The 20,758-nt window shown below is 44.1% G+C and overlaps 1 protein-coding gene across 1 annotated transcript; it reads right to left on the reverse strand.

Annotated features, from left to right (window-relative positions):
* Window positions 1-1,527: 1,527 nt before the first annotated feature.
* On the reverse strand, window positions 1,528-18,951 carry LOC144669945 (uncharacterized). Its single transcript, XM_078532228.1, has 11 exons — window positions 18,817-18,951; window positions 17,263-17,327; window positions 15,718-15,872; window positions 14,442-14,575; window positions 13,928-13,992; window positions 10,768-10,913; window positions 7,426-7,550; window positions 4,928-4,986; window positions 4,552-4,697; window positions 2,597-2,991; window positions 1,528-1,554 (listed from the first exon to the last, which is right to left on the reverse strand). Exons 1-11 carry the CDS (start codon window positions 18,892-18,894, stop codon window positions 1,528-1,530), a joined length of 1,395 nt encoding a protein of 464 aa, XP_078388354.1. The 5' UTR covers window positions 18,895-18,951.
* Window positions 18,952-20,758: the final 1,807 nt, after the last annotated feature.

Raw genomic sequence — 20,758 nt, forward strand, 5'->3', positions numbered from 1 at the left:
TTGCTTCTGTTACATTGGCAGCTGCTGTTGTTGCTTCTGTTACATTGGCAGATGTTGTTGTTGCTTCTGTTACATTGACAGATGTTGTTGTTGCTTCTGTTACATTGACAGATGTTGTTGCTTCTGTCACATTGGCAGATGTTGTTGTTGCTTCTGTCACATTGGCAGATGTTGTTGCTTCTGTTACATTGGCAGATGTTGTTGCTTCTGTTACATTGGCAGATGTTGTTGCTTCTGTCACATTGGCAGATGTTGTTGTTGCTTCTGTCACATTGGCAGCTGCTGTTGTTGCTTCTGTTACATTGGCAGCTGCTGTTGTTGCTTCTGTTACATTGGCAGATGTTGTTGCTTCTGTTACATTGGCAGATGTTGTTGCTTCTGTCACATTGGCAGATGTTGTTGTTGCTTCTGTCACATTGGCAGCTGCTGTTGTTGCTTCTGTCACATTGGCAGATGTTGTTGTTGCTTCTGTTACATTGACAGATGTTGTTGCTTCTGTCACATTGGCAGATGTTGTTGTTGCTTCTGTCACATTGGCAGATGTTGTTGCTTCTGTTACATTGGCAGATGTTGTTGCTTCTGTTACATTGGCAGATGTTGTTGCTTCTGTCACATTGGCAGATGTTGTTGTTGCTTCTGTCACATTGGCAGCTGCTGTTGTTGCTTCTGTTACATTGGCAGCTGCTGTTGTTGCTTCTGTTACATTGGCAGATGTTGTTGCTTCTGTTACATTGGCAGATGTTGTTGCTTCTGTCACATTGGCAGATGTTGTTGTTGCTTCTGTCACATTGGCAGCTGCTGTTGTTGCTTCTGTCACATTGGCAGATGTTGTTGTTGCTTCTGTTACATTGACAGATGTTGTTGCTTCTGTCACATTGGCAGATGTTGTTGTTGCTTCTGTCACATTGGCAGATGTTGTTGCTTCTGTTACATTGGCAGATGTTGTTGCTTCTGTTACATTGGCAGATGTTGTTGCTTCTGTCACATTGGCAGATGTTGTTGTTGCTTCTGTCACATTGGCAGCTGCTGTTGTTGCTTCTGTTACATTGGCAGCTGCTGTTGTTGCTTCTGTTACATTGGCAGATGTTGTTGCTTCTGTTACATTGGCAGATGTTGTTGCTTCTGTCACATTGGCAGATGTTGTTGTTGCTTCTGTCACATTGGCAGCTGCTGTTGTTGCTTCTGTCACATTGGCAGATGTTGTTGTTGCTTCTGTTACATTGACAGATGTTGTTGCTTCTGTCACATTGGCAGATGTTGTTGTTGCTTCTGTCACATTGGCAGATGTTGTTGCTTCTGTTACATTGGCAGATGTTGTTGCTTCTGTTACATTGGCAGATGTTGTTGCTTCTGTCACATTGGCAGATGTTGTTGTTGCTTCTGTCACATTGGCAGCTGCTGTTGTTGCTTCTGTTACATTGGCAGCTGCTGTTGTTGCTTCTGTTACATTGGCAGATGTTGTTGCTTCTGTTACATTGGCAGATGTTGTTGCTTCTGTCACATTGGCAGATGTTGTTGTTGCTTCTGTCACATTGGCAGCTGCTGTTGTTGCTTCTGTCACATTGACAGATGTTGTTGTTGCTTCTGTTACATTGACAGATGTTGTTGCTTCTGTCACATTGGCAGATGTTGTTGTTGCTTCTGTCACATTGGCAGATGTTGTTGCTTCTGTTACATTGGCAGATGTTGTTGCTTCTGTTACATTGGCAGATGTTGTTGCTTCTGTCACATTGGCAGATGTTGTTGTTGCTTCTGTCACATTGGCAGCTGCTGTTGTTGCTTCTGTTACATTGGCAGCTGCTGTTGTTGCTTCTGTTACATTGGCAGATGTTGTTGTTGCTTCTGTTACATTGACAGATGTTGTTGTTGCTTCTGTTACATTGGCAGATGTTGTTGCTTCTGTTACATTGGCAGCTGCTGTTGTTGCTTCTGTTACATTGACAGATGTTGTTGCTTCTGTTACATTGGCAGCTGCTGTTGTTGCTTCTGTTACATTGGCAGCTGCTGTTGTTGCTTCTGTTACATTGACAGATGTTGTTGTTGCTTCTGTCACATTGGCAGATGTTGTTGCTTCTGTTACATTGGCAGATGTTGTTGCTTCTGTTACATTGGCAGATGTTGTTGCTTCTGTCACATTGGCAGATGTTGTTGTTGCTTCTGTCACATTGGCAGCTGCTGTTGTTGCTTCTGTTACATTTGCAGCTGCTGTTGTTGCTTCTGTTACATTGGCAGATGTTGTTGCTTCTGTTACATTGGCAGATGTTGTTGCTTCTGTCACATTGGCAGATGTTGTTGTTGCTTCTGTCACATTGGCAGCTGCTGTTGTTGCTTCTGTCACATTGGCAGATGTTGTTGTTGCTTCTGTTACATTGACAGATGTTGTTGCTTCTGTCACATTGGCAGATGTTGTTGTTGCTTCTGTCACATTGGCAGATGTTGTTGCTTCTGTTACATTGGCAGATGTTGTTGCTTCTGTTACATTGGCAGATGTTGTTGCTTCTGTCACATTGGCAGATGTTGTTGTTGCTTCTGTCACATTGGCAGCTGCTGTTGTTGCTTCTGTTACATTGGCAGCTGCTGTTGTTGCTTCTGTTACATTGGCAGATGTTGTTGTTGCTTCTGTTACATTGACAGATGTTGTTGTTGCTTCTGTTACATTGGCAGATGTTGTTGCTTCTGTTACATTGGCAGCTGCTGTTGTTGCTTCTGTTACATTGACAGATGTTGTTGCTTCTGTTACATTGGCAGCTGCTGTTGTTGCTTCTGTTACATTGGCAGCTGCTGTTGTTGCTTCTGTTACATTGACAGATGTTGTTGCTTCTGTTACATTGGCAGCTGCTGTTGTTGCTTCTGTCACATTGACAGATGCTGTTGTTGCTTCTGTCACATTGACAGCTGCTGTTGATGCAGCTGTTGTTGACACTTGATTAACTGTGCTTCCAGTTGTGGCTGTTGATGCTCTGGTGGTGGTAGTTGCAGAAGTGGTACTCGCTATGAATAGAAAGAATTGTGTTTATGTATCTGAACAATTTTAATGCATTATGTTCTCTCAATTTAATGTTGCAGCGAACAGCATATAAAAGGTATTGTCTTCTCAACATTTCCCCCAAAGCCCATTTAAAATCTGCATTCCATGATGCCTCTAATTGAATTGGTCTCCCTTTTTAGTGATACCTGAGATTCAATCACTGTCCATTCGAGGGGTATGCAGTAACTGGCAAGATTTTCAGCCCGAACTGCTGTCAACAAATCATAGCTATACCTATAGCCCAATAAATTCCATTAAATATCTACAAAGGATGTAAGGTCAATTTTCCTTTGTTTGGCCAGAGGTTTGCAGATTCCTTTTGCAGATACGATAAAGGATATATTGTACACCACACCATATAATGTTTTAATATTTTCCCAATATTCTGATTATTCTCTTTTCCTATACCATTGACAACACCTGATTTCAAATATTTGTTCTTAAATTGTGGAATTAAAACAAATTCCTCAGGATTGCGGAGAACTTGTGAGTTTCTAAGCACAAATGCAAGACTCTGCTTGCTTTATCTCACGCTGATAACTGTGACATTACCAGTAGCTGTAAAAACTTACACAATATCTTTAGGGCAGAATTAGTTTGTACAGGCCTCTTCCATGGCAAATTCAATTCATATCTTTTCAATGGGACGTTAAACTGAGGCCTTATTTGTCCTCTCAGGTGGAAGATTCCACAGTATTATTTTGATGAGGAGCAGGGGAGTTCTCCCTGGTGTCCTGGCCGATGTATATCCTCGAACCCACAGCTGAAACTAATTATTTGGTCATTTATCTCATTGCTGTTTGCGGGAGGTTGCTGCGCTCAGATTGGCTGGTGCTTTACCTTTCGGTGCCACAGTGAAGGCACCTTCAGGAGTGATTTGGGATCTCTGGAGGTTTTTGACCACGTTGCAGAGCTGCAACTTTATTCTTCCTTTTAACGCGTGGCCTCTATCGGGCTGATTCTGTGTCTACTTGCGCCAAGTTCTATCCACTTATTGTCCCTCTGCTCGCTGACCTAAGTGGCTCCCTGTTAAGCGAGGCTTCGATTTTAAAATTCTCATCCTCATTTTCGAATCTCCTGGGGCTTCACCCCTCCCTACCTATGTAATCCCACTCCAGCCATACAGCCCTCTGAGGTATCTGTAACTGTGGTCGCTTCATCATTCCCGATACTTAAGTGCTACAATATTAGTGACCTTCAGTTGCCTGGGTCCTAAGCTCTGGAAATCCATTCTAAACCTCTCCACTTCCTTTTCCCTTTTAAGTCGCTCCTTAAAACCTACCTTTTGAGCAAGCTTTTGGACATCTTATGCGGTGTGGTGTCAAATTTTGTTTTATAAAACGTTGTTCCCGTGAAGCACCTCTATTGCCTTTTATCATGTCAAAGGCGCGATATAAATAGAAGCTATTCTTGTTATGTTTTACAGCAAGCTTTAGATGTATCAGGCACAATACTTATTTGCTCACAGAAAGGATTCATAAATACTATATACAAAGGTGGTGTAATTTTTGGAGGTAACATACTTGTGCCAGTAAGAAAACTGGTGTCCAAACTGAAACTGGCATTGGTGAATGTTTCCGCACTATCAACCAGTTTTTGGACAACGTTAGATCTGTCTGTTGTTCCACTTTTGAATACTGCTTCTGTATCAGCTATAATAGATCCAGCCCTAGGCATTTACAAAGAGAAAGAAAGAGTTCAGAAACGATTGATTATAATGGTGTCACTCTAGCCTGAAAACCCAGATGAGCTGACAAATTGATAATACCAACAACTTGGCCCTGCTGGATGCCGACAATATTAATAATGGGAAAAGGATATTCACCTTATCCACAACAGTATGTACAAACATTAGTTACATTTAGTATTTTTTTTCATTTTCAAGAGAATGCTACTTACCTAAACCTGTTGATTATGACCTCAATGAAGTTCGAATCATTTGCAAAGATATTATTCATCTACAGGACAAGAAGACAAGATCAAAGGATTTAAAATCAGCCCATCAGTGGACAGCGCACCTGTGAAGTAATTCACTGGCTCAAACAGTCAACCCTTGCACCTTACTTCCAACTTTAAATGCAAATGAATATTCTGCCACCTTTTCATAAGATTAATTGAGTTTTCCAGTGTTTAGCCTGAAGGTGGTAAGCTCTGCTCATTCTGCCAGGGAGTGTGTGTGATTAAAGGGGACAATACAAATGCTTGCAGAGGTCACTACATCTGGCTTTTTAGCTATGAACACCTTCATTATCTAAAGTGATTGCGCAGACCCTCGGTACGCAAACACCAAGTGTCACTACATGCTGAGGTTCTACCTGTCCCCGGTGTTGCGAAGGATGGGTCTGGCCACGCTGCCGCGGAACGCTCCAAGTAGTTGGACCGTGCCGCACCACCTGTCCCTCATGTAAAAATTTATGCAGAGAAATACCTTTGACCATAAGTCCATCAGGCAGTGGTCGGCACGTAATGTCTTAGAGGCCCTGAGGGAAAAGGAGAGGGTGGATCCTGTGGGATGATTCCCCGAGCAGACTGTCAAAGTCATTTGGCAGAATGCTTCATCGCCAGAACTTTCCAACAAGCACCAAGACGTAGCTTGGCTAGTGGTGAGAAAGGCCCTCCCTGTCAGATCCTTCCTACACGCCAGGAGTCTCACCCCCTCGGCACGTTGCCCTCGAGGTGGCTGTGGTGGGGAAGAGACCGTTGTTCACCTCCTTGTGGATTGTGCCTTTGTGAAGAAGGTCTGGAGAGAGATGCAGTGGTTTCTGTCGAGGTTCACCCCCAGCAGTTCTGTGACACAGGACTCTGTGCTCTACGGGCTGTTCCCAGAGACACACACTGAGACAAACATCAACTGCAGCTGGAGGATCATCAACTCGGTGAAAGACGCTCTTTGGTCTGCCCGAAACTTGTTGGTCTTCCGGTGCAAAGAGTTGTCCCCGACCGAGTGTTGCAGACTGGCACATTCCAAGGTCCAGGACTACGTGCTGAGGGACGCACTAAAGCTTGGGGCAGCCGCTGCAAAGGCGCAGTGGGGAAAGTTCGATGTCTAAGACCTTCCTCCCACAGTGCACCGTGGGGATGGGAAAGGTATAGACACCTCGGGCTGTACGGCTCACAATGAATGTGTGCAGTGAATACTAATTGTATTATAATTGTATTGAAGCACCTCAGAGTGCAACATGATGTATGTTGATAACTCCAATACCATTGCACTGTCTGACTGTCTGTAATGACCACATTGAAATGACTGTAATATTCATTGATTGTATTGAAGCACCTCGTGATCCATGTGTAAAAGTTGAATCTGATTGTACTTTTTGTGATGGCGATTTAGAAATGTTTTGTAATGTTCTTCCAGATATTTCATGAATGAAGTATATTTTTCCAAAAAAAAAATCTACATCACTCCTGATGTAGAGCTTTGTATGATGGGAGGACGCCTGGGGAATTCAACGATAGACGTCAACCTGAACAACATTTCCACCTGGATTTAACAGACTGAAAACTCGCGTGGGGCTCACAATGGAACATGTTCACTTCTGAGGCAGAATGCGGAACCACATTAAGAAGCCTGGCACCACCCACCCCCCACCACCCCCACCACCCCCAACACCTCCCACCCCCCACCCCCATAAACCCTCCCCCATCGCATGATCCACTACACAACGAACGTGAATGAAGAAATAGTCACATCGGGATGGTGAGAGGTGGCACAGGCTCTAGGGTGTGGCCTTCATCAGCTTCAGCCTTAACCTGCTCCTCCCTGAATTCCCAGTGTGCACTCCTGCTGCCTAAAGCATTGCACCGTGAAACTTATCTTGCGAAGCTGACCTCACATAATCTGCAGAGTTGTGTCACCAATATGACAGCAGGCTAGCGCTCCTTTATCTGTAGAGTATAATGAGACTTTCAGAGTGTTCCAGGCTATTTTCCCGCACGCCCAATGGGCAAGTCCCACACTCCAAGCACACCTCTCCTGAAATCATGAAGCCACCTTCCTACCATTTTCTACCTATTCCTTATAATGGATGGAAAATTGCACAGAGCAGGTTTAAAGCTCCCTGATGGGTGCTTGTGATGAATAAGACTCCAATGGGAGCGGGCAACTTACAGGTAACATCACAATTATAGTAATTGCAATGCATGAGGAAGAACAGAATATTACAGTGATCAGTTTAAACATGTAAACTTCCTGACTGTATCAGTACTAACTGTGCCTGGTTGAGGGCTAAATATAGGTCTGGTTTCGTATTACGTCTGTAAATAAACAGCCATAATAAACATCCGAAATAAGACTAGTGAATAATATGACAATATTATTATTTTTAAAATAGCTTGCAGGTTTAGAAAGTTATCATTATCTTCACGGAGCGTACAGGTTTGAATTGGGTACTTACAACATTTGTTACTCTGTTGCTCAGCTCTTTAAACTGAGTACTTGACCTGCTATTTAGAGCAGCGTCAAAGTTAGTGTCTTCAAATCGAATTGATACTTGGATATTGTTGGCCGCAACACTCTCACCTGAGGAAAGAAAGATCGTAACACATCAGGTCTAAAGGTACACTTACAGCTCAACTGCTTTTCAAACAGTAGATGGTCTTTTTTTTTTAAAAAAAAACTTATCACTTGTGTAGAGAACATATCTTTTTATTACTGTTGGGACTGTGGATTAAAATTACAACGGCCGCAGTTTGAAAGACATGTCCACTGGAAAAGTGTGAGGGATATATATACAATGTTGCTGTCCTTGAACAAAGTGTGCCATGAAAGACAGGATGGTGCTAAGGAGGAGTTTGGTCTAATGGGGAACTGCCTGGAAACAATATTTTAATTGGCTCCTAACAAGGTGACCAGGGTTTGTGTGAGAGCAGTGCAGCAGAATAGCTCCTAGCCTGAAAGGAAAAAGACCTAAAACCTCTCTTTCCTGTGTGTGTAAGATTCCCGTAATTCCACAATAATAGCTAGCGGGCTTTTTCTCCTCATATCTCCATAATCTGCTCTCTCTGTGAAAACCCCTGTCAAGAGGCAAAGGAGAAAATCACTGTTAGAGACATTGAAAGGCAAGTGCTCAACCAGTGAACTAAAGACTGAAAGTGCTGGAAGATCACTTCGTGTCATCAACAAAGAGCTGAAAGGAATTTGGAAGACATCGATCAAAATCAACCCATCGAATCCTGTACTCTGGAATTGGTGCTATTGAACTGTTTTATCCCACCCCTAAAATCCAAGTCTTTGTGTGTCTTATGTGTCTTGTATGTGTGTGTGTATTTAAGGGGTAGAATTTAGGTTATAGGGTTAGAAATTAGCAGTTCATATTTCTTTCTTTTGTCACTGGTTAAAGACAATTTGTTCAATAAACAGTTATTTACTTATTAAGTTTACAATTCTGGTGCTCGTATTCTGTTAACCTAAATGAAACAATTAGGTGGGTTGATCAAATTTTTCACATTTGTTGCAGCTCGGGGGGCAATGGGGCTTGATATTACAGCGCTCTATCCCCAGAGAGTTGTGACACTTGTCTGTGAAACTTGTCCTGGCACAAGAAGGATAATTTGGGATCAGCAATTCACAGTGGAAAATTAAGTTGGTGGTGAATGTCAAATGTGTCACTGATGCCAGGGGCAGTGGCGTAGTGGTATTGCCACTGGACTAGTATTCCAGAGACCAGGGTAATGCTCTGGGGACCCAGGTTCGAATCCCACCAAGGCAATTAAAAGTCTAATGATGACCATGAAACCATTGCCAATTGTTGTGAAAACCCATCTGGTTCAGTAATGCCCTTTAAGGAAGGAAATCTGCCATCCTTACCTGGTCTGGCCTACATGTGGTTGGCTCTTAACTGCCCTCAGAAATGGCCTGGCAAGCCACTCACTTGTACCAAGCCGCGACAAAGTCCATATGGAATGAAACTGGACGGACCACCCGGCATCAACAATAACAACGGCAAACTTAGCCCTGTCGACTCCGCAAACTCCTCCACAAGGCTTGTGCCAAAATTGGGAGAGCTGTCTCACAGACTAGTCAAACAACAGCCTGACATAGTCATCCTCATGGAATCGTACCTTACAGATAATGCCCCAGACACCACCATCACCATCCATGGGTAAGTCCTGTCCCAGCAGCAGGACAGACCCACCAGAGGTGGAGGCACAGTGGGGCACAGTCGGGAGGGAGTTGCCCTGAGAGTCCTCAACATCGACTCTGGACCCCATGAAGTCTCTCGGCATCAGCCCAAACATGGGCAAGGAAACATCCTGCTGATTACCACGTACCACTGCAACCCACACACCACCCCCCTCCCCTCAAAACCCATGCCGATGAACCAGTGCTTCTCTAGGTTGAACACCACTTGGAGCAAGCGGCAAGGGTGTAGAATGGACTCTGGGTGGAGGACTTCAATGTCCATCACCAAGAGTGGCTCAGTAGCACCACCACTGGCCAAACTGGCTGTGCCCTAAAACACATAGCTGCTAGACTGGGTCTGCGGCAGGTGGTGAGGGAAGCAACAAGAGGGAAAACCGTACTTGACCTTATCCTCACCAACCTGCACCTGTCAAGATGCATCTGTCCATGACAATATCAGTAGGAGTGACCACTGCACAGTCCTTGTGGAGACAAAGTTCCATCTCCTCATTGAGGATACACTCAATTGTGTTGTGTGGCACTACAACCGTGCTAAAGTGGATAGATTTCAAACAGACCTAACAACGCAAGACTGAGCAACCTTGAGGCACTGTAGGCCATCAGCAGCAGCAGAATATTCTCAACAACAATGTGTAACCTAATGGGCTGGCATATCCCCCACTCTACCATTACCACCAAGCCAGGGGATCAACCCTGGTTCAATGAAGAGTGCAAGAGGGCATGCCAGGAGCAGCACCAGGAATACCTCAACCTGGTGAAGCTATAACACAGGACTACTTGCGTGCAAAACTGCAAAAGCAGCATGCAATAGACAGAGCTAAGCAATCCCACAACCAATGGATCAGATCTAAGCTCTATAGTCCTGCCACAACCAGTCGTGAATGGTAGTGGACAATTAAACAACTCACTGGAGGAGGAGGCTCCGCAAATATCCCCATCCTCAATGATGTGGGAGCCCAGCGCATCAGTGCAAAGGTTAAGGCTGAAGCATTTGCAACAATCTTCAGCCAGAAGTGACAAGTGAATGATCCATCTCAGCCTCCTCCGGAGGTCCTCAGCATCACAGATGCTAGTTTTCAGCCAAATTAATTCACTCTACGTGATATCAAGAAATGGCCGAAGGCACTGGATACTGCAAAGGCTATGGGCCCTGATAATATTCTGGCAATAATACTGAAGACTTGTGCTCCAGAACTTGCCGGGCCCCGAGCCAAGCTGTTCCAGTACAGCTACAATACTGGCATCTACCCAGCAATGTGGAAAATTGCCCAGGTATGGGCAAAAGCAGGACAAATCCAACCCAGCCAATTACCGCCCCATCAGTCTACTCTCGATCATCATTAAAGTGATGGAAGGGTTCATCAACACCACCTGAAAGTTCCCCTCCAAGCCACACACCATCCTGACTTGGAAATATATTTCCGCTCCTTCACTGTCGCTGGGTGAAAATCCTGCAACTCCCTCCTTAGCAGCACTGTGGGTGACTTTAAGTCAATTTGTTTTTGAAGATGAAGCACAGTGAGATGTTCCTAAGCAATGTGATAAGGTGCTTATATATAAATGTAACTCAATAGTTACACAAACAGGTTCTTACCATTTACTTGAATGGAGGATTTGATGATGTCAAAACCCGAAGTGCTAACATTCTTAATGATCAGATCGCGCAGGAGTGGTCGGTCTTCTACTCTGGTAGTATTAATCCGGATACGTGCAATCACCTGCACCTTTGTTGAGTCGTTACTAAAATATAAGCAGAAATATGATAGTTGGTTAGTTTTTGGGTGGACTCTGGTTCGTTAAGTCACTTGACATCCCTTTCCAGTGGCCCATTCACAATATTTCATTAAATAATCATCAGGATTGGAATCAAAGCCTAACGAAACCGGCATTCTTAAAATAGAACTGTTTCTCCTTGTAGATCTTAGCTTAGTGAAGCATTTGTATTTTTGCGTGCAGTGTAACTCAGCCTGGTGAATATCTTAACACAACACATCGAACAGTGCAATACGCATATTTTTGGTGCTATATCTTAGTGTCATATGTAACTTTATCTATATATAGAGATGTTTTAACGCCGTATGTGCATATTAGCCAATAATTTTGGGGGAGGTTGAAGAATGGTGGTATTGTCACTGAATTAGTGAGCTAGATGACCCAAAGTAATGTTCTGGAGACCTGGTTTCGAATCCCACCATGGCAGGTGGTGAAATTTGAATTTAATAAAAATCTGGAATTAAAAATCTGATGATAATCACAAAACCATTGCTGTTTGTGGTAGAAACCCATCTGGTTCTCTAATGCCCTTTAGAGAAGGAAAATCTGACATCCTTACCTGCTCTGGCCTACATGTGACTCTTAACTGCCCTCTGAACAAGAGCAATTAAGGATGGGCAATTAATGCCACATCCCACGAGCAAACATTAAAAAAGGCTACTTCAATGCATTATGTCTAGCCTGTAACATGTGAGATATTTCAGCCTAGTAGTTAGAGTGTGTGTCAGCTGTGGCTCTCAGTTGGTAGCACTCTTGTGGTTCAAGGCTTGAGAATAAAAATCAAGGCTGATACTTCCAGTGCGGTGCTGAGGGCGTGCTACAGTGTTGGAGATGCTGAAATTTGGGTGAAACATCAAAGCAACACCTCAACTGCCCTCTGAAGTGGATGCAAAAATTCCCATGGACCAGAATCTTGACATTGGCCTGTGGGGGAGGGCCCGGCACGCTGATGCATAAAATGGCGTGCAGTGACGTCGGGTGTGCGTCCTGACATCAGCGCGCTTCATTTAGATATTACGATCGGTGGGTGCGTGCCGGAAGCGGCTGTGCGCCCGCCGAACTGTCAACAGCCTATTAAGACCATTAAAAACCCAATTAAAGTAGTTTTCAACACTGCCGGCCCGACCATAAGGCCGAGGGGCGGGGCAGGCGAAGAGCCCAAGAGGCCTTTGCGTTTTTCAGGAAACCTTATCCACGGGCAGGATGAGGTTTCCTGAAGCTTTTATTAAATAAAAAAAAATAATTTTTGCACAGTTCACAAACATGTCCCAGCTCCTGTGACACTGTCACATGAGGGGACATGTCTAAATAATTTTTAACTTTATTATTTTTGAACTTCTACTATGTAGTTAATCTCCCTGAGGCCACTCCGTGCCTCAGGGAAATTTCTGCGCTCTTTCACGTGCATGTGCGAAAGAGCGCAGGCCCCGACTCTCCCTCCTCCCCCGCTCACGCACAGGTAGCGTTGAGCGCCACCAACCATGCGTCACGCTGGGCGGGCCTTAATTGGCTTGCCCACGTAAAATGGCAGCGTTCAGCCGATCGAGGGCCCGACATGCAGAAGATTCTCCCCATGGCATTATTTCGAAGAAGGGCAGGGGAGTTGTTCCCAGTGACCTGCCCAATATTTATCCCTCAGTCAACATCTGGTCACTATCACACAGCTGTTTGTGAAAGCTTTCGGTGAGCAAATTGGATGCCACATTTTCTCCAGCAGTGCCTATACGTCTAAAGTGGCTAGTTCATTGGCTAGAAAGTGCTTCGGGGTGTCCTGTGATTGTGATACTATTAAAATATGCCAAAAGCTAAGGGTAGGTGGTATTTTTTTCTGCCATGCTCCAAGAATTGTCAGGACCATGATTATGCAGCTCAAATTCAACCAAACACTAGGGCGTCACCAACTGCTTCAGTCAAGGCTGTGTTTTGGCCTTGCCCCATCCAAGTAGCCACTGATGCATTGGAAAGGACATTGGAGTCCAGGCTGGCTCATCAAAACACCAAGGGAAGGCAGCCAAGTATTGGAGTCAGTTTAGAGAAGAGCTACAAGTCTCACCTTTGTTATCTGAGTTCTGATTTGCGTTTTGCATTCAGGAAAGGAATCAGCTCAGAGGTGATCTTACAGAGAAGATAATAACTAGTGTGAAAAGATAAATCTTCAAACTAAACCGTGAGAGAAGGACAAAATGTTCAAATGAATGAGAGCCAAATTTAGGATTGTTATCAGGAAATTATTCCTCGCGTATTTGGGCTAATTTTAATCTCTGTCAACATTGGGAAATGGGGTAAACTGCATCAGCTGTCCCTATCAAGCATCACCCGGTTTTCCTGGCAAACCTTCTTAGCAGAGGTCAAAATTATTCCCGAGCAAGTGACCAAGGTCTGGAATGGACTTTCAGGTATAGCTGTGAAGGCCAACATTGCTGGACAATCTTTTCACGGCTGGAGGTCTTGCAGATTGCTATATAATACAAGTCCTTCATTATTTAAGAAGCAGTCAGGTGCCACAATGCAGGCTGCGAGGTTTTCTTGTGCAGATGGATTAAGGTGGGCTTAATGTGTAGTCTGTGATTACCTGACAACCTGAAAGATATAGGGATAGTGGAGGTCAGGCTCAGTCATGATTTTATTGCATGGCAAAACTGGATTGAGTGCCCATCTGGTCAACCACATTTCGTAGTTCCTACGGCCTTGCGATCTGGTCGAGAAATTTCCATTCTTAGTTTGGAAGTCCTGAGATCAGTTGGCAACTTTGACTGAAATTTGCTGATTCAAGGACCAAGTTATCCACTTTCAGGTTGTTGGATTTACCCAAGGGGATATAATGAATCTGGCCCCGTGCCCCTGTGTTTTGTCAATGGATCTTCAATAATGAAAGACAATTATTTGCTGAAACGTTACCCTCGAATGCACTTGGCTGCCCATCCCTGGTAAGTGCATCATTGACAGAACTCTGAAAACACTCAGCATTAAGGTGGACGTACCTGAACATAGCGGTCGAATTAGGCAGCACGTTTTGATCAAATCCTGATTTGAGAACTGATTCAAGCTGTTGAATCAAAACAGAAAGTCAGTTGGGCAAACTGTATACTTGGTTTAGGCTGTTTGAGATTTCCAAATGAGTCCGACAAATTGAAATGGAAGTGCACTGTAACCTCTCTAGCCCGGAAATCTATTGTTTGAATACACCAATTGTTTGGAAATTTTTCGAGCAGAACCAAGCAACTCAGCCTCATTTTAACACAGTACCTTGGGAGTGGAAACCTGGAAGATCCAACATTTGGCCAAGTAAAATGACTTTTATTTCTGCTTTTATCACTGTTTTATGCTTCAGGTAAATATTTATATCTAGTGTTTTCTGGGTTCATACACTTGTGGCTACGCATTCTAGCGTCATTCTATCACCCAGAAAATTTCAAAATCCAGAAATGACTTGATCATTATCATTCTGGATTGGGAGAAGAGGTTACAGTGTATTGACAATTTGTTATGACGTACCCAGTTAATAACTGAAGTTTGAAGGCTCATAAAGTCATCGGAAGCACTGTTGATGAGGCTTTCAGTGAAACTTTTGTCTTCTATCACAAAGGAAATATTCAGACTCAGTGGCTCCAGATTGTTCAAAGTGATGTCTGAGAAACAGATAATAGGTATTAAAACACAGTCGGCTAATAAAGTAGATCATGAAACATTAACAGTTTCCGTGCTCCTGGTGTGGAGTATCTCACAATAGGAATTCTGAGTGGCAAACCTGCGGGCACAATCTGCCCAGTTTTCTGTCAACGGTTCATGGACAGTGTGGCAATAATTTCCCAATATGCAGTCTCCAATGGAGAAGAGCTTCTCTGAATTGCACATTCATAAATTCAATCATTCCGCTCTCATTAAGTGCAAAGGTGTGGCCGCAGTTGTGTCGATATTGGGTTCGGGATCGACACAGGCTTGTGAATACTGTTTGTTCAAATTTTGTTTCAAATTTTGTTCAAGGGGGCACAAAGTAGTGGGGCGATGGTGAACCCAGCGCAGGCTGGTACCGAATGCAGAATAAGGCTTTATTGTATTGGCGTTGAATCTCTGACTGGGAAGGAGCGAGCACAAATGTGGGCAAGAGTTGAGAAGCAGCAAGCCCACAGGACTTGATTTTCCATTTCAGTTATAGAATAGAAAACCAAGGGTTGTGGGACTGGGATTCATCAAACCAGCGTTCCTGCACAATGCCAGGGGCAGAGTGTCAGAGAGTTACAAATCTCTATAAATGGTGACCACTAAAAGTGCTTTCCAATACATTAATATACCCAGGATTGGTCCCAAATAAATCTCTGTATACTCCTTGGAGAAATATAAGTCTTGATAAAATTGCATGGAAACACTCATGTTGACTTTGCTGAAGAGAGATTTTGACACTTTCGATTAGCAATGAGTACGTTCTTTTTTGAAAATGCACTTTGATACATAATCAATTATAAAGAACTTTCCTTTTACAGGGATAGGCCATTCAGCTAACTGGTTAAGGTCACTGTTTACACACCACACGAATGTCCCCCAACTCTACATTATCCCGAAGGCCATACATTGCTGTTTGAATTGGAAGGGATGTTGGAAAGTCTCCCTGCAAAACTCCCATCATTACAGTACACAAAAACCACCTCACTATGACATGGCCAGTCGATGATCCCCAGTTCTGCTCATTATTCCACCAAGCCTCAAAGTTAGCACTTAGGGCAAGTCCTACGTTTTGAAATGTGCTGCATATTTTGAAACAGCTAATACTTACCATCAGACTGGATGGTCGCAGGACTAATTGTCAGATTCCCTAACATTGTGCCATTCTGCAGCTCGTTTGACAATGCTCTGACTACTTCTGAAGGAGCTGGTGGAACAGAGTTTGATTCGAAAAGCAGGCTGCTGTTTACTGCAATGGATCCCTCACTGAAAAGAAATAAATCATATCAATCCTGTTAATATATTCGTTGGAATAGTCCATTCATTTCACACCTAGATCTATTGTGAGAATTGCATTATCGTATGAGAGTTGAGTTTTCAGGCAGCAAGTGCTGGTCTACTTTTGAATGGCCAGTCTTGTTATTATTTGTATCATTTCGCCCCACCACCAACTGCTGCAACACATCAAAATATATTCTATCCCCTGTACTCCTAAAGAAAATGGTTGAAAGTGTGAATCGAATGATTGATCACAATGATTATGCGCACTGGGCACTATGTCACATTCTGTTTGTAAGTCCTGCCTTCCAAATTGAGAATTAAAGTTTCAATATCGCATTTTTGGACAATTCTGTGTGATATGCATCGACCATAAATCTTTGGACCATCTTTCTTAAGCTGTCTTCCTAATAATCCAAGTGCGATCGATTTGTAAGTTCGAGTGATTTGGAAATTTTTACAGATGTTGGTGGGCATTCAAAGGATCATCCTCCGCCACTTCCGCCAACTCCAGCATGATGCCACCACCAAACACATCTTCCCTTCACCCACCCCCCGGCGGCATTCCGCAGGGATCATTCCCACCGGGACACCCTGGTCCACTCCTCCATCACCCCCTACACCACAACCCCCTCCCACGGTACCTTCCCATGCAACCGCAGAAGGTGCAACACCTGCCCCTTTACTTCCCCCCTCCTCACCGTCCAAGGGCCCAAACACTCCTTTCAAGTGAAGCAGCATTTCACTTGCACTTCCCTCAATTTAGTCTACTGCATTCGCTGCTCCCAACGCGGCTTCCTCTACATTGGAGAGACCAAACGCAGACTGGGTGACCGCTTTGCGGAACACCTGCGGTCTGTCCGCAAGCATGACCCAGGCCTCCCTGTCGCTTGCCATTTCAACACTCCACCCTGCTCTCATGCCCGCATGTCCGTCCTTGGCCTGCTGCAATGTTCCAGTGAAGCTCAACACAAACTGGAGGAACAGCACCTCATCTTCCGACTAACTGTATTCCTCTCCGCAGATGCTGTCAGACCTGCTGAGTTTTTGCAGGTATTTTTGTTTTTGTTTTGGATTTCCAGAATCCCCAGTTTTTTGCTTCTATCCCATCTATAAGCTTTGCCTCTGCCATCACAATGTTTGTTTTCTTTCTCTTTTTTTGATCAAAATGTATCAGGGTAAAATTATACGCCAACATTCCCCATTCAATTATATTACGTCAAGTGCCTTGGTGCAGTTACAAAATGCTATCCATGGACAAACTCTGAAGTGAGTTTCTGAAGTCTTTTTTTCCAAATTCCACCATTTGCTTGTGAATGAAGAACCTACATTCATTAACTAACATGACCAAGAGTGTTAGATTGAGCCTATTGCCTACCTGAATCCGTTGATCCGCACTCCAATAAAATTACTAGGCAGAATTTTACGGTATATCGGATTGAGCTTTAAAAGAAAGGAAATATATTAAGGTCTGGTTGGAGTCATTTTAATAACTGAACAGTGAAATTAACCTTTTCGGTGTCCATTTAGATAGGTGTCAGCTGGCAGGCAATCTTGCCCCTGAGGCAGAAAGGTGAGGGTTCAAGTTCCACTTCAGAGACGCAAGTGCAAAATCCAGATTGACCCTCCAGTGCAGCACTTGAGGGCTGCTGCACTGTTGGAGGTGCTGTCTTTTAGAGGAGGTGTTAGCTGACCAGATAGTCTACTTTTTTAGGTCTCATTTGAGATCAAAACTTTATCGTGGAAATACGCAATGCCAACATTCCCCATTTGATTACATTATGTCAAGTGCCTTAATACGGTTACAAAGTGCTAGCCATGGGCAAACTCTGACGTGAGTTTCTGAAGTCTTTTTCCAAATTGCATTATTAGCTTGTGAGATAAAGAACTTCTATTCCATTTACTAACTGTGACTAAGAATGTTAGGCTAAGCCCATTGCCTATCTGAATCCGTCAAATAAGTCAATTGAAAAGCCAATTAAAGCCGTTGATAGGGGCTGCCTGGAGTTTTCAAGTCAGGCTGAAGGATCCCCTCACTCCAGGGTCACTTTCGGGCACCCCCCACAGCTATCCTACCTACCCAGTTACAGCTGGGGTCACAGTCTGCCCATGGTGACCCAGCAGCTGCGGCTATTTTTAATTTCAAATATGTTAAGAGTGCTGAGAGGGCACCTTCAGGGTGAAGGCACCCTTTCTCTCCCATACCCGTACCGCAGGCTACAGGTGCTTCCGTGCTTGAAGGTCTCCTGTTGGCCCTCCAGTTTCAAGGGCCTGTCATAGAGTCATAGAGGTCTACAGCGCAGAAAAAGGCCCTTCGGCCCATCGAGTCTGCGCCGGTCAAACAAGTACCGAATCTCATTTTCCAGCACTAGGCCCATAGCCTTGTATGCTGTGGCATCGCGTGTGCACATCCAAACACTTCTTAAGTGACATGAGGGTTTCTGCCTCTACCGCCCTTCCAGGCAATGCCTGTCTGCCATCCTTACTTAAATGGCAAACATGCCCATTCAAGCCAAAATCGATGTCGGGTTACTGCTTTGATGCCAACATCAAGAGCCTGACCCAAAACAGAAAATCCTACCCATTAACTCTGTTTCTCTCTCCACCGACACTGGAAGACCTGCTGGACATTCGAGCAGTTTCTGATTTTGTTTCAGATTTCTCAACTATTTTGAACCCACAACCATCTGACTGAAGAGACAAAAGTGTTAGCAAATGAGTCTTCAGGGAGCCTCACATCTGCTGACAAGCACAGTGTCATAAATATAGCACTGAGAAGAAAGGTTTCATTTCCAATATTTACAAAATTTTAATCACTAAAAATAGAGTACATTAAAAGCCTATGCGAAATATTATAGCTAGGCAGAGCATTAGAACATAAATTTAACACCCAACATACAAATAGTTTACCAGGGAGCAAAAAAAAACTTACGGTATTTTCTAAATTTGTTGCAAGAGTTCTGAACTGTGGTGAGTTAGAATTAGCTAACGCTGGTGTAAAATTCCTCATTATACTGAATACCAAGGGTCTCACTACATTGGGCTCAGGTTGAAATGTTGTCTCTTCCGTTGTACGAGTGAAGCCCGTTGTGATTGAAGTAGTTGATACTGGCGTCGAAGATGTTTGTTCGGGGGTCAGTGTTGTGGCTGAAGCTGTTGTTTGTTCGGGGGTCAGTGTTGTGGCTGAAGCAGTTATTTGTTCGGGGGTCAGTGTTGTGGCTGAAGCTGTTGTTTGTTCAGGGGTCAGTGTTGAGGCTGAAGCTGTTGTTTGTTCAGGGGTCAGTGTTGAGGCTGAAGCTGTTGTTTGCTCGGAGGTTGGTGTTGTCTCTGAAGTTGTTTGTTCAGAGGTTGGTGTTGTCTCTGAAGTTGGTTGCTCGGAGGTTGGTGTTGTCTCTGAAGTTGTTTGTTCAGAGGCTGGTGTTGTCTCTGGAGTTGTTTGTTCAGACGTTGGTGTTGTCTCTGAAGTTGGTTGCTCGGAGGTTGGTGTTGTCTCTGAAGTTGTTTGTTCAGAGGCTGGTGTTGTCTCTGAAGTTGTTTGTTCAGAGGTTGGTGTTATCTCTGAAGTTGTTTGCTCGGAGGTTGGTGTTGTCTCTGAAATTGATTGCTCGGCGGTTGGTGTTGTCTCTGAAGTTGTTTGTTCAGAGGTTGGTGTTGTCTCTGAAGTTGTTTGTTCAGAGGTTGGTGTTGTCTCTGAAGTTGTTTGTTCAGAGGTTGGTGTTGTCTCTGAAGTTGGTTGTTCAGAGGTTGGTGTTGTCTCTGAAGTTGTTTGCTCAGAGGTTGGTGTTGTCTCTGAAGTTGGTTGCTCGGAGGTTGGTGTTGTCTCTGAAGTTGTTTGTTCAGAAGTTGGTGTTGTCTCTGAAGTTGTTTGTTCAGAGGTTGGTGTTGTCTCTGATGTTGGTTGCTCAGAGGTTGGTGTTGTCTCTGAAGTTGTTTGTTCGGATGTTGGTGTTGTCTCTGAAGTTGGTTGCTCGGAGGTTGGTGTTGTCTCTGAAGTTGTTTGTTCAGAGCTTGGTGTTGTCTCTGAAGTTGATTGTTCAGAGGTTGGTGTTGTCTCTGAAGTTGATTGTTCAGAGGTTGGTGTTGTCTCTGATGTTGGTTGCTCAGAGGCTGGTGTTGTCTCTGGAGTTGTTTGTTCAGACGTTGGTGTTGTCTCTGAAGTTGGTTGCTCGGAGGTTGGTGTTGTCTCTGAAGTTGTTTGTTCAGAGGCTGGTGTTGTCTCTGAAGTTGTTTGTTCAGAGGTTGGTGTTATCTCTGAAGTTGTTTGCTCGGAGGTTGGTGTTGTCTCTGAAATTGATTGCTCGGCGGTTGGTGTTGTCTCTGAAGTTGTTTGTTCAGAGGTTGGTGTTGTCTCTGAAGTTGTTTGTTCAGAGGTTGGTGTTGTCTCTGAAGTTGTTTGTTCAGAGGTTGGTGTTGTCTCTGAAGTTGGTTGTTCAGAGGTTGGTGTTGTCTCTGAAGTTGTTTGCTCAGAGGTTGGTGTTGTCTCTGAAGTTGGTTGCTCGGAGGTTGGTGTTGTCTCTGAAGTTGTTTGTTCAGAAGTTGGTGTTGTCTCTGAAGTTGTTTGTTCAGAGGTTCGTGTTGTCTCTGAAGTTGTTTCCTCGGAGGTTGGTGTTGTCTCTGAAGTTGTTTGCTCGGAGATTGGTGTTGTGGCTGAAGTTGGTTGTTCAGAGGTTGGTGTTGTCTCTGAAGTTGGTTGTTCAGAGGTTGGTGTTGTCTCTGAAGTTGTTTGCTCGGAGGTTGGTGTTGTCTCTGATGTTGGTTGCTCAGAGGTTGGTGTTGTCTCTGAAGTTGTTTGTTCGGATGTTGGTGTTGTCTCTGAAGTTGTTTGCTCGGAGGTTAGTGTTGTCTCTGAAGTTGGTTGCTCAGAGGTTGGTGTT

Source organism: Cetorhinus maximus, chromosome 30 (assembly GCF_964194155.1).
Source record: "Cetorhinus maximus chromosome 30, sCetMax3.hap1.1, whole genome shotgun sequence".
Taxonomy (NCBI): domain Eukaryota; kingdom Metazoa; phylum Chordata; class Chondrichthyes; order Lamniformes; family Cetorhinidae; genus Cetorhinus; species Cetorhinus maximus.

What these genes read in the sequence shown, in the direction of transcription:
- LOC144669945 (XM_078532228.1), bottom strand. Translation starts at nt 18,894, where the DNA reads ATGAGGAATTTTACACCAGCGTTAGCTAATTCTAACTCACCACAGTTC. An exon ending in CAGTTTTCTTACTGGCACAA is followed by an intron (nt 2,992 to 4,551) that starts GTATGTTACCTC and finishes TTCTATTCATAG; the next exon opens with CGAGTACCACTTCTGCAACT. An exon ending in CAACAACAACATCTGCCAAT is followed by an intron (nt 1,555 to 2,596) that starts GTAACAGAAGCA and finishes TCAATGTGACAG; the next exon opens with AAGCAACAACAGCAGCTGCC.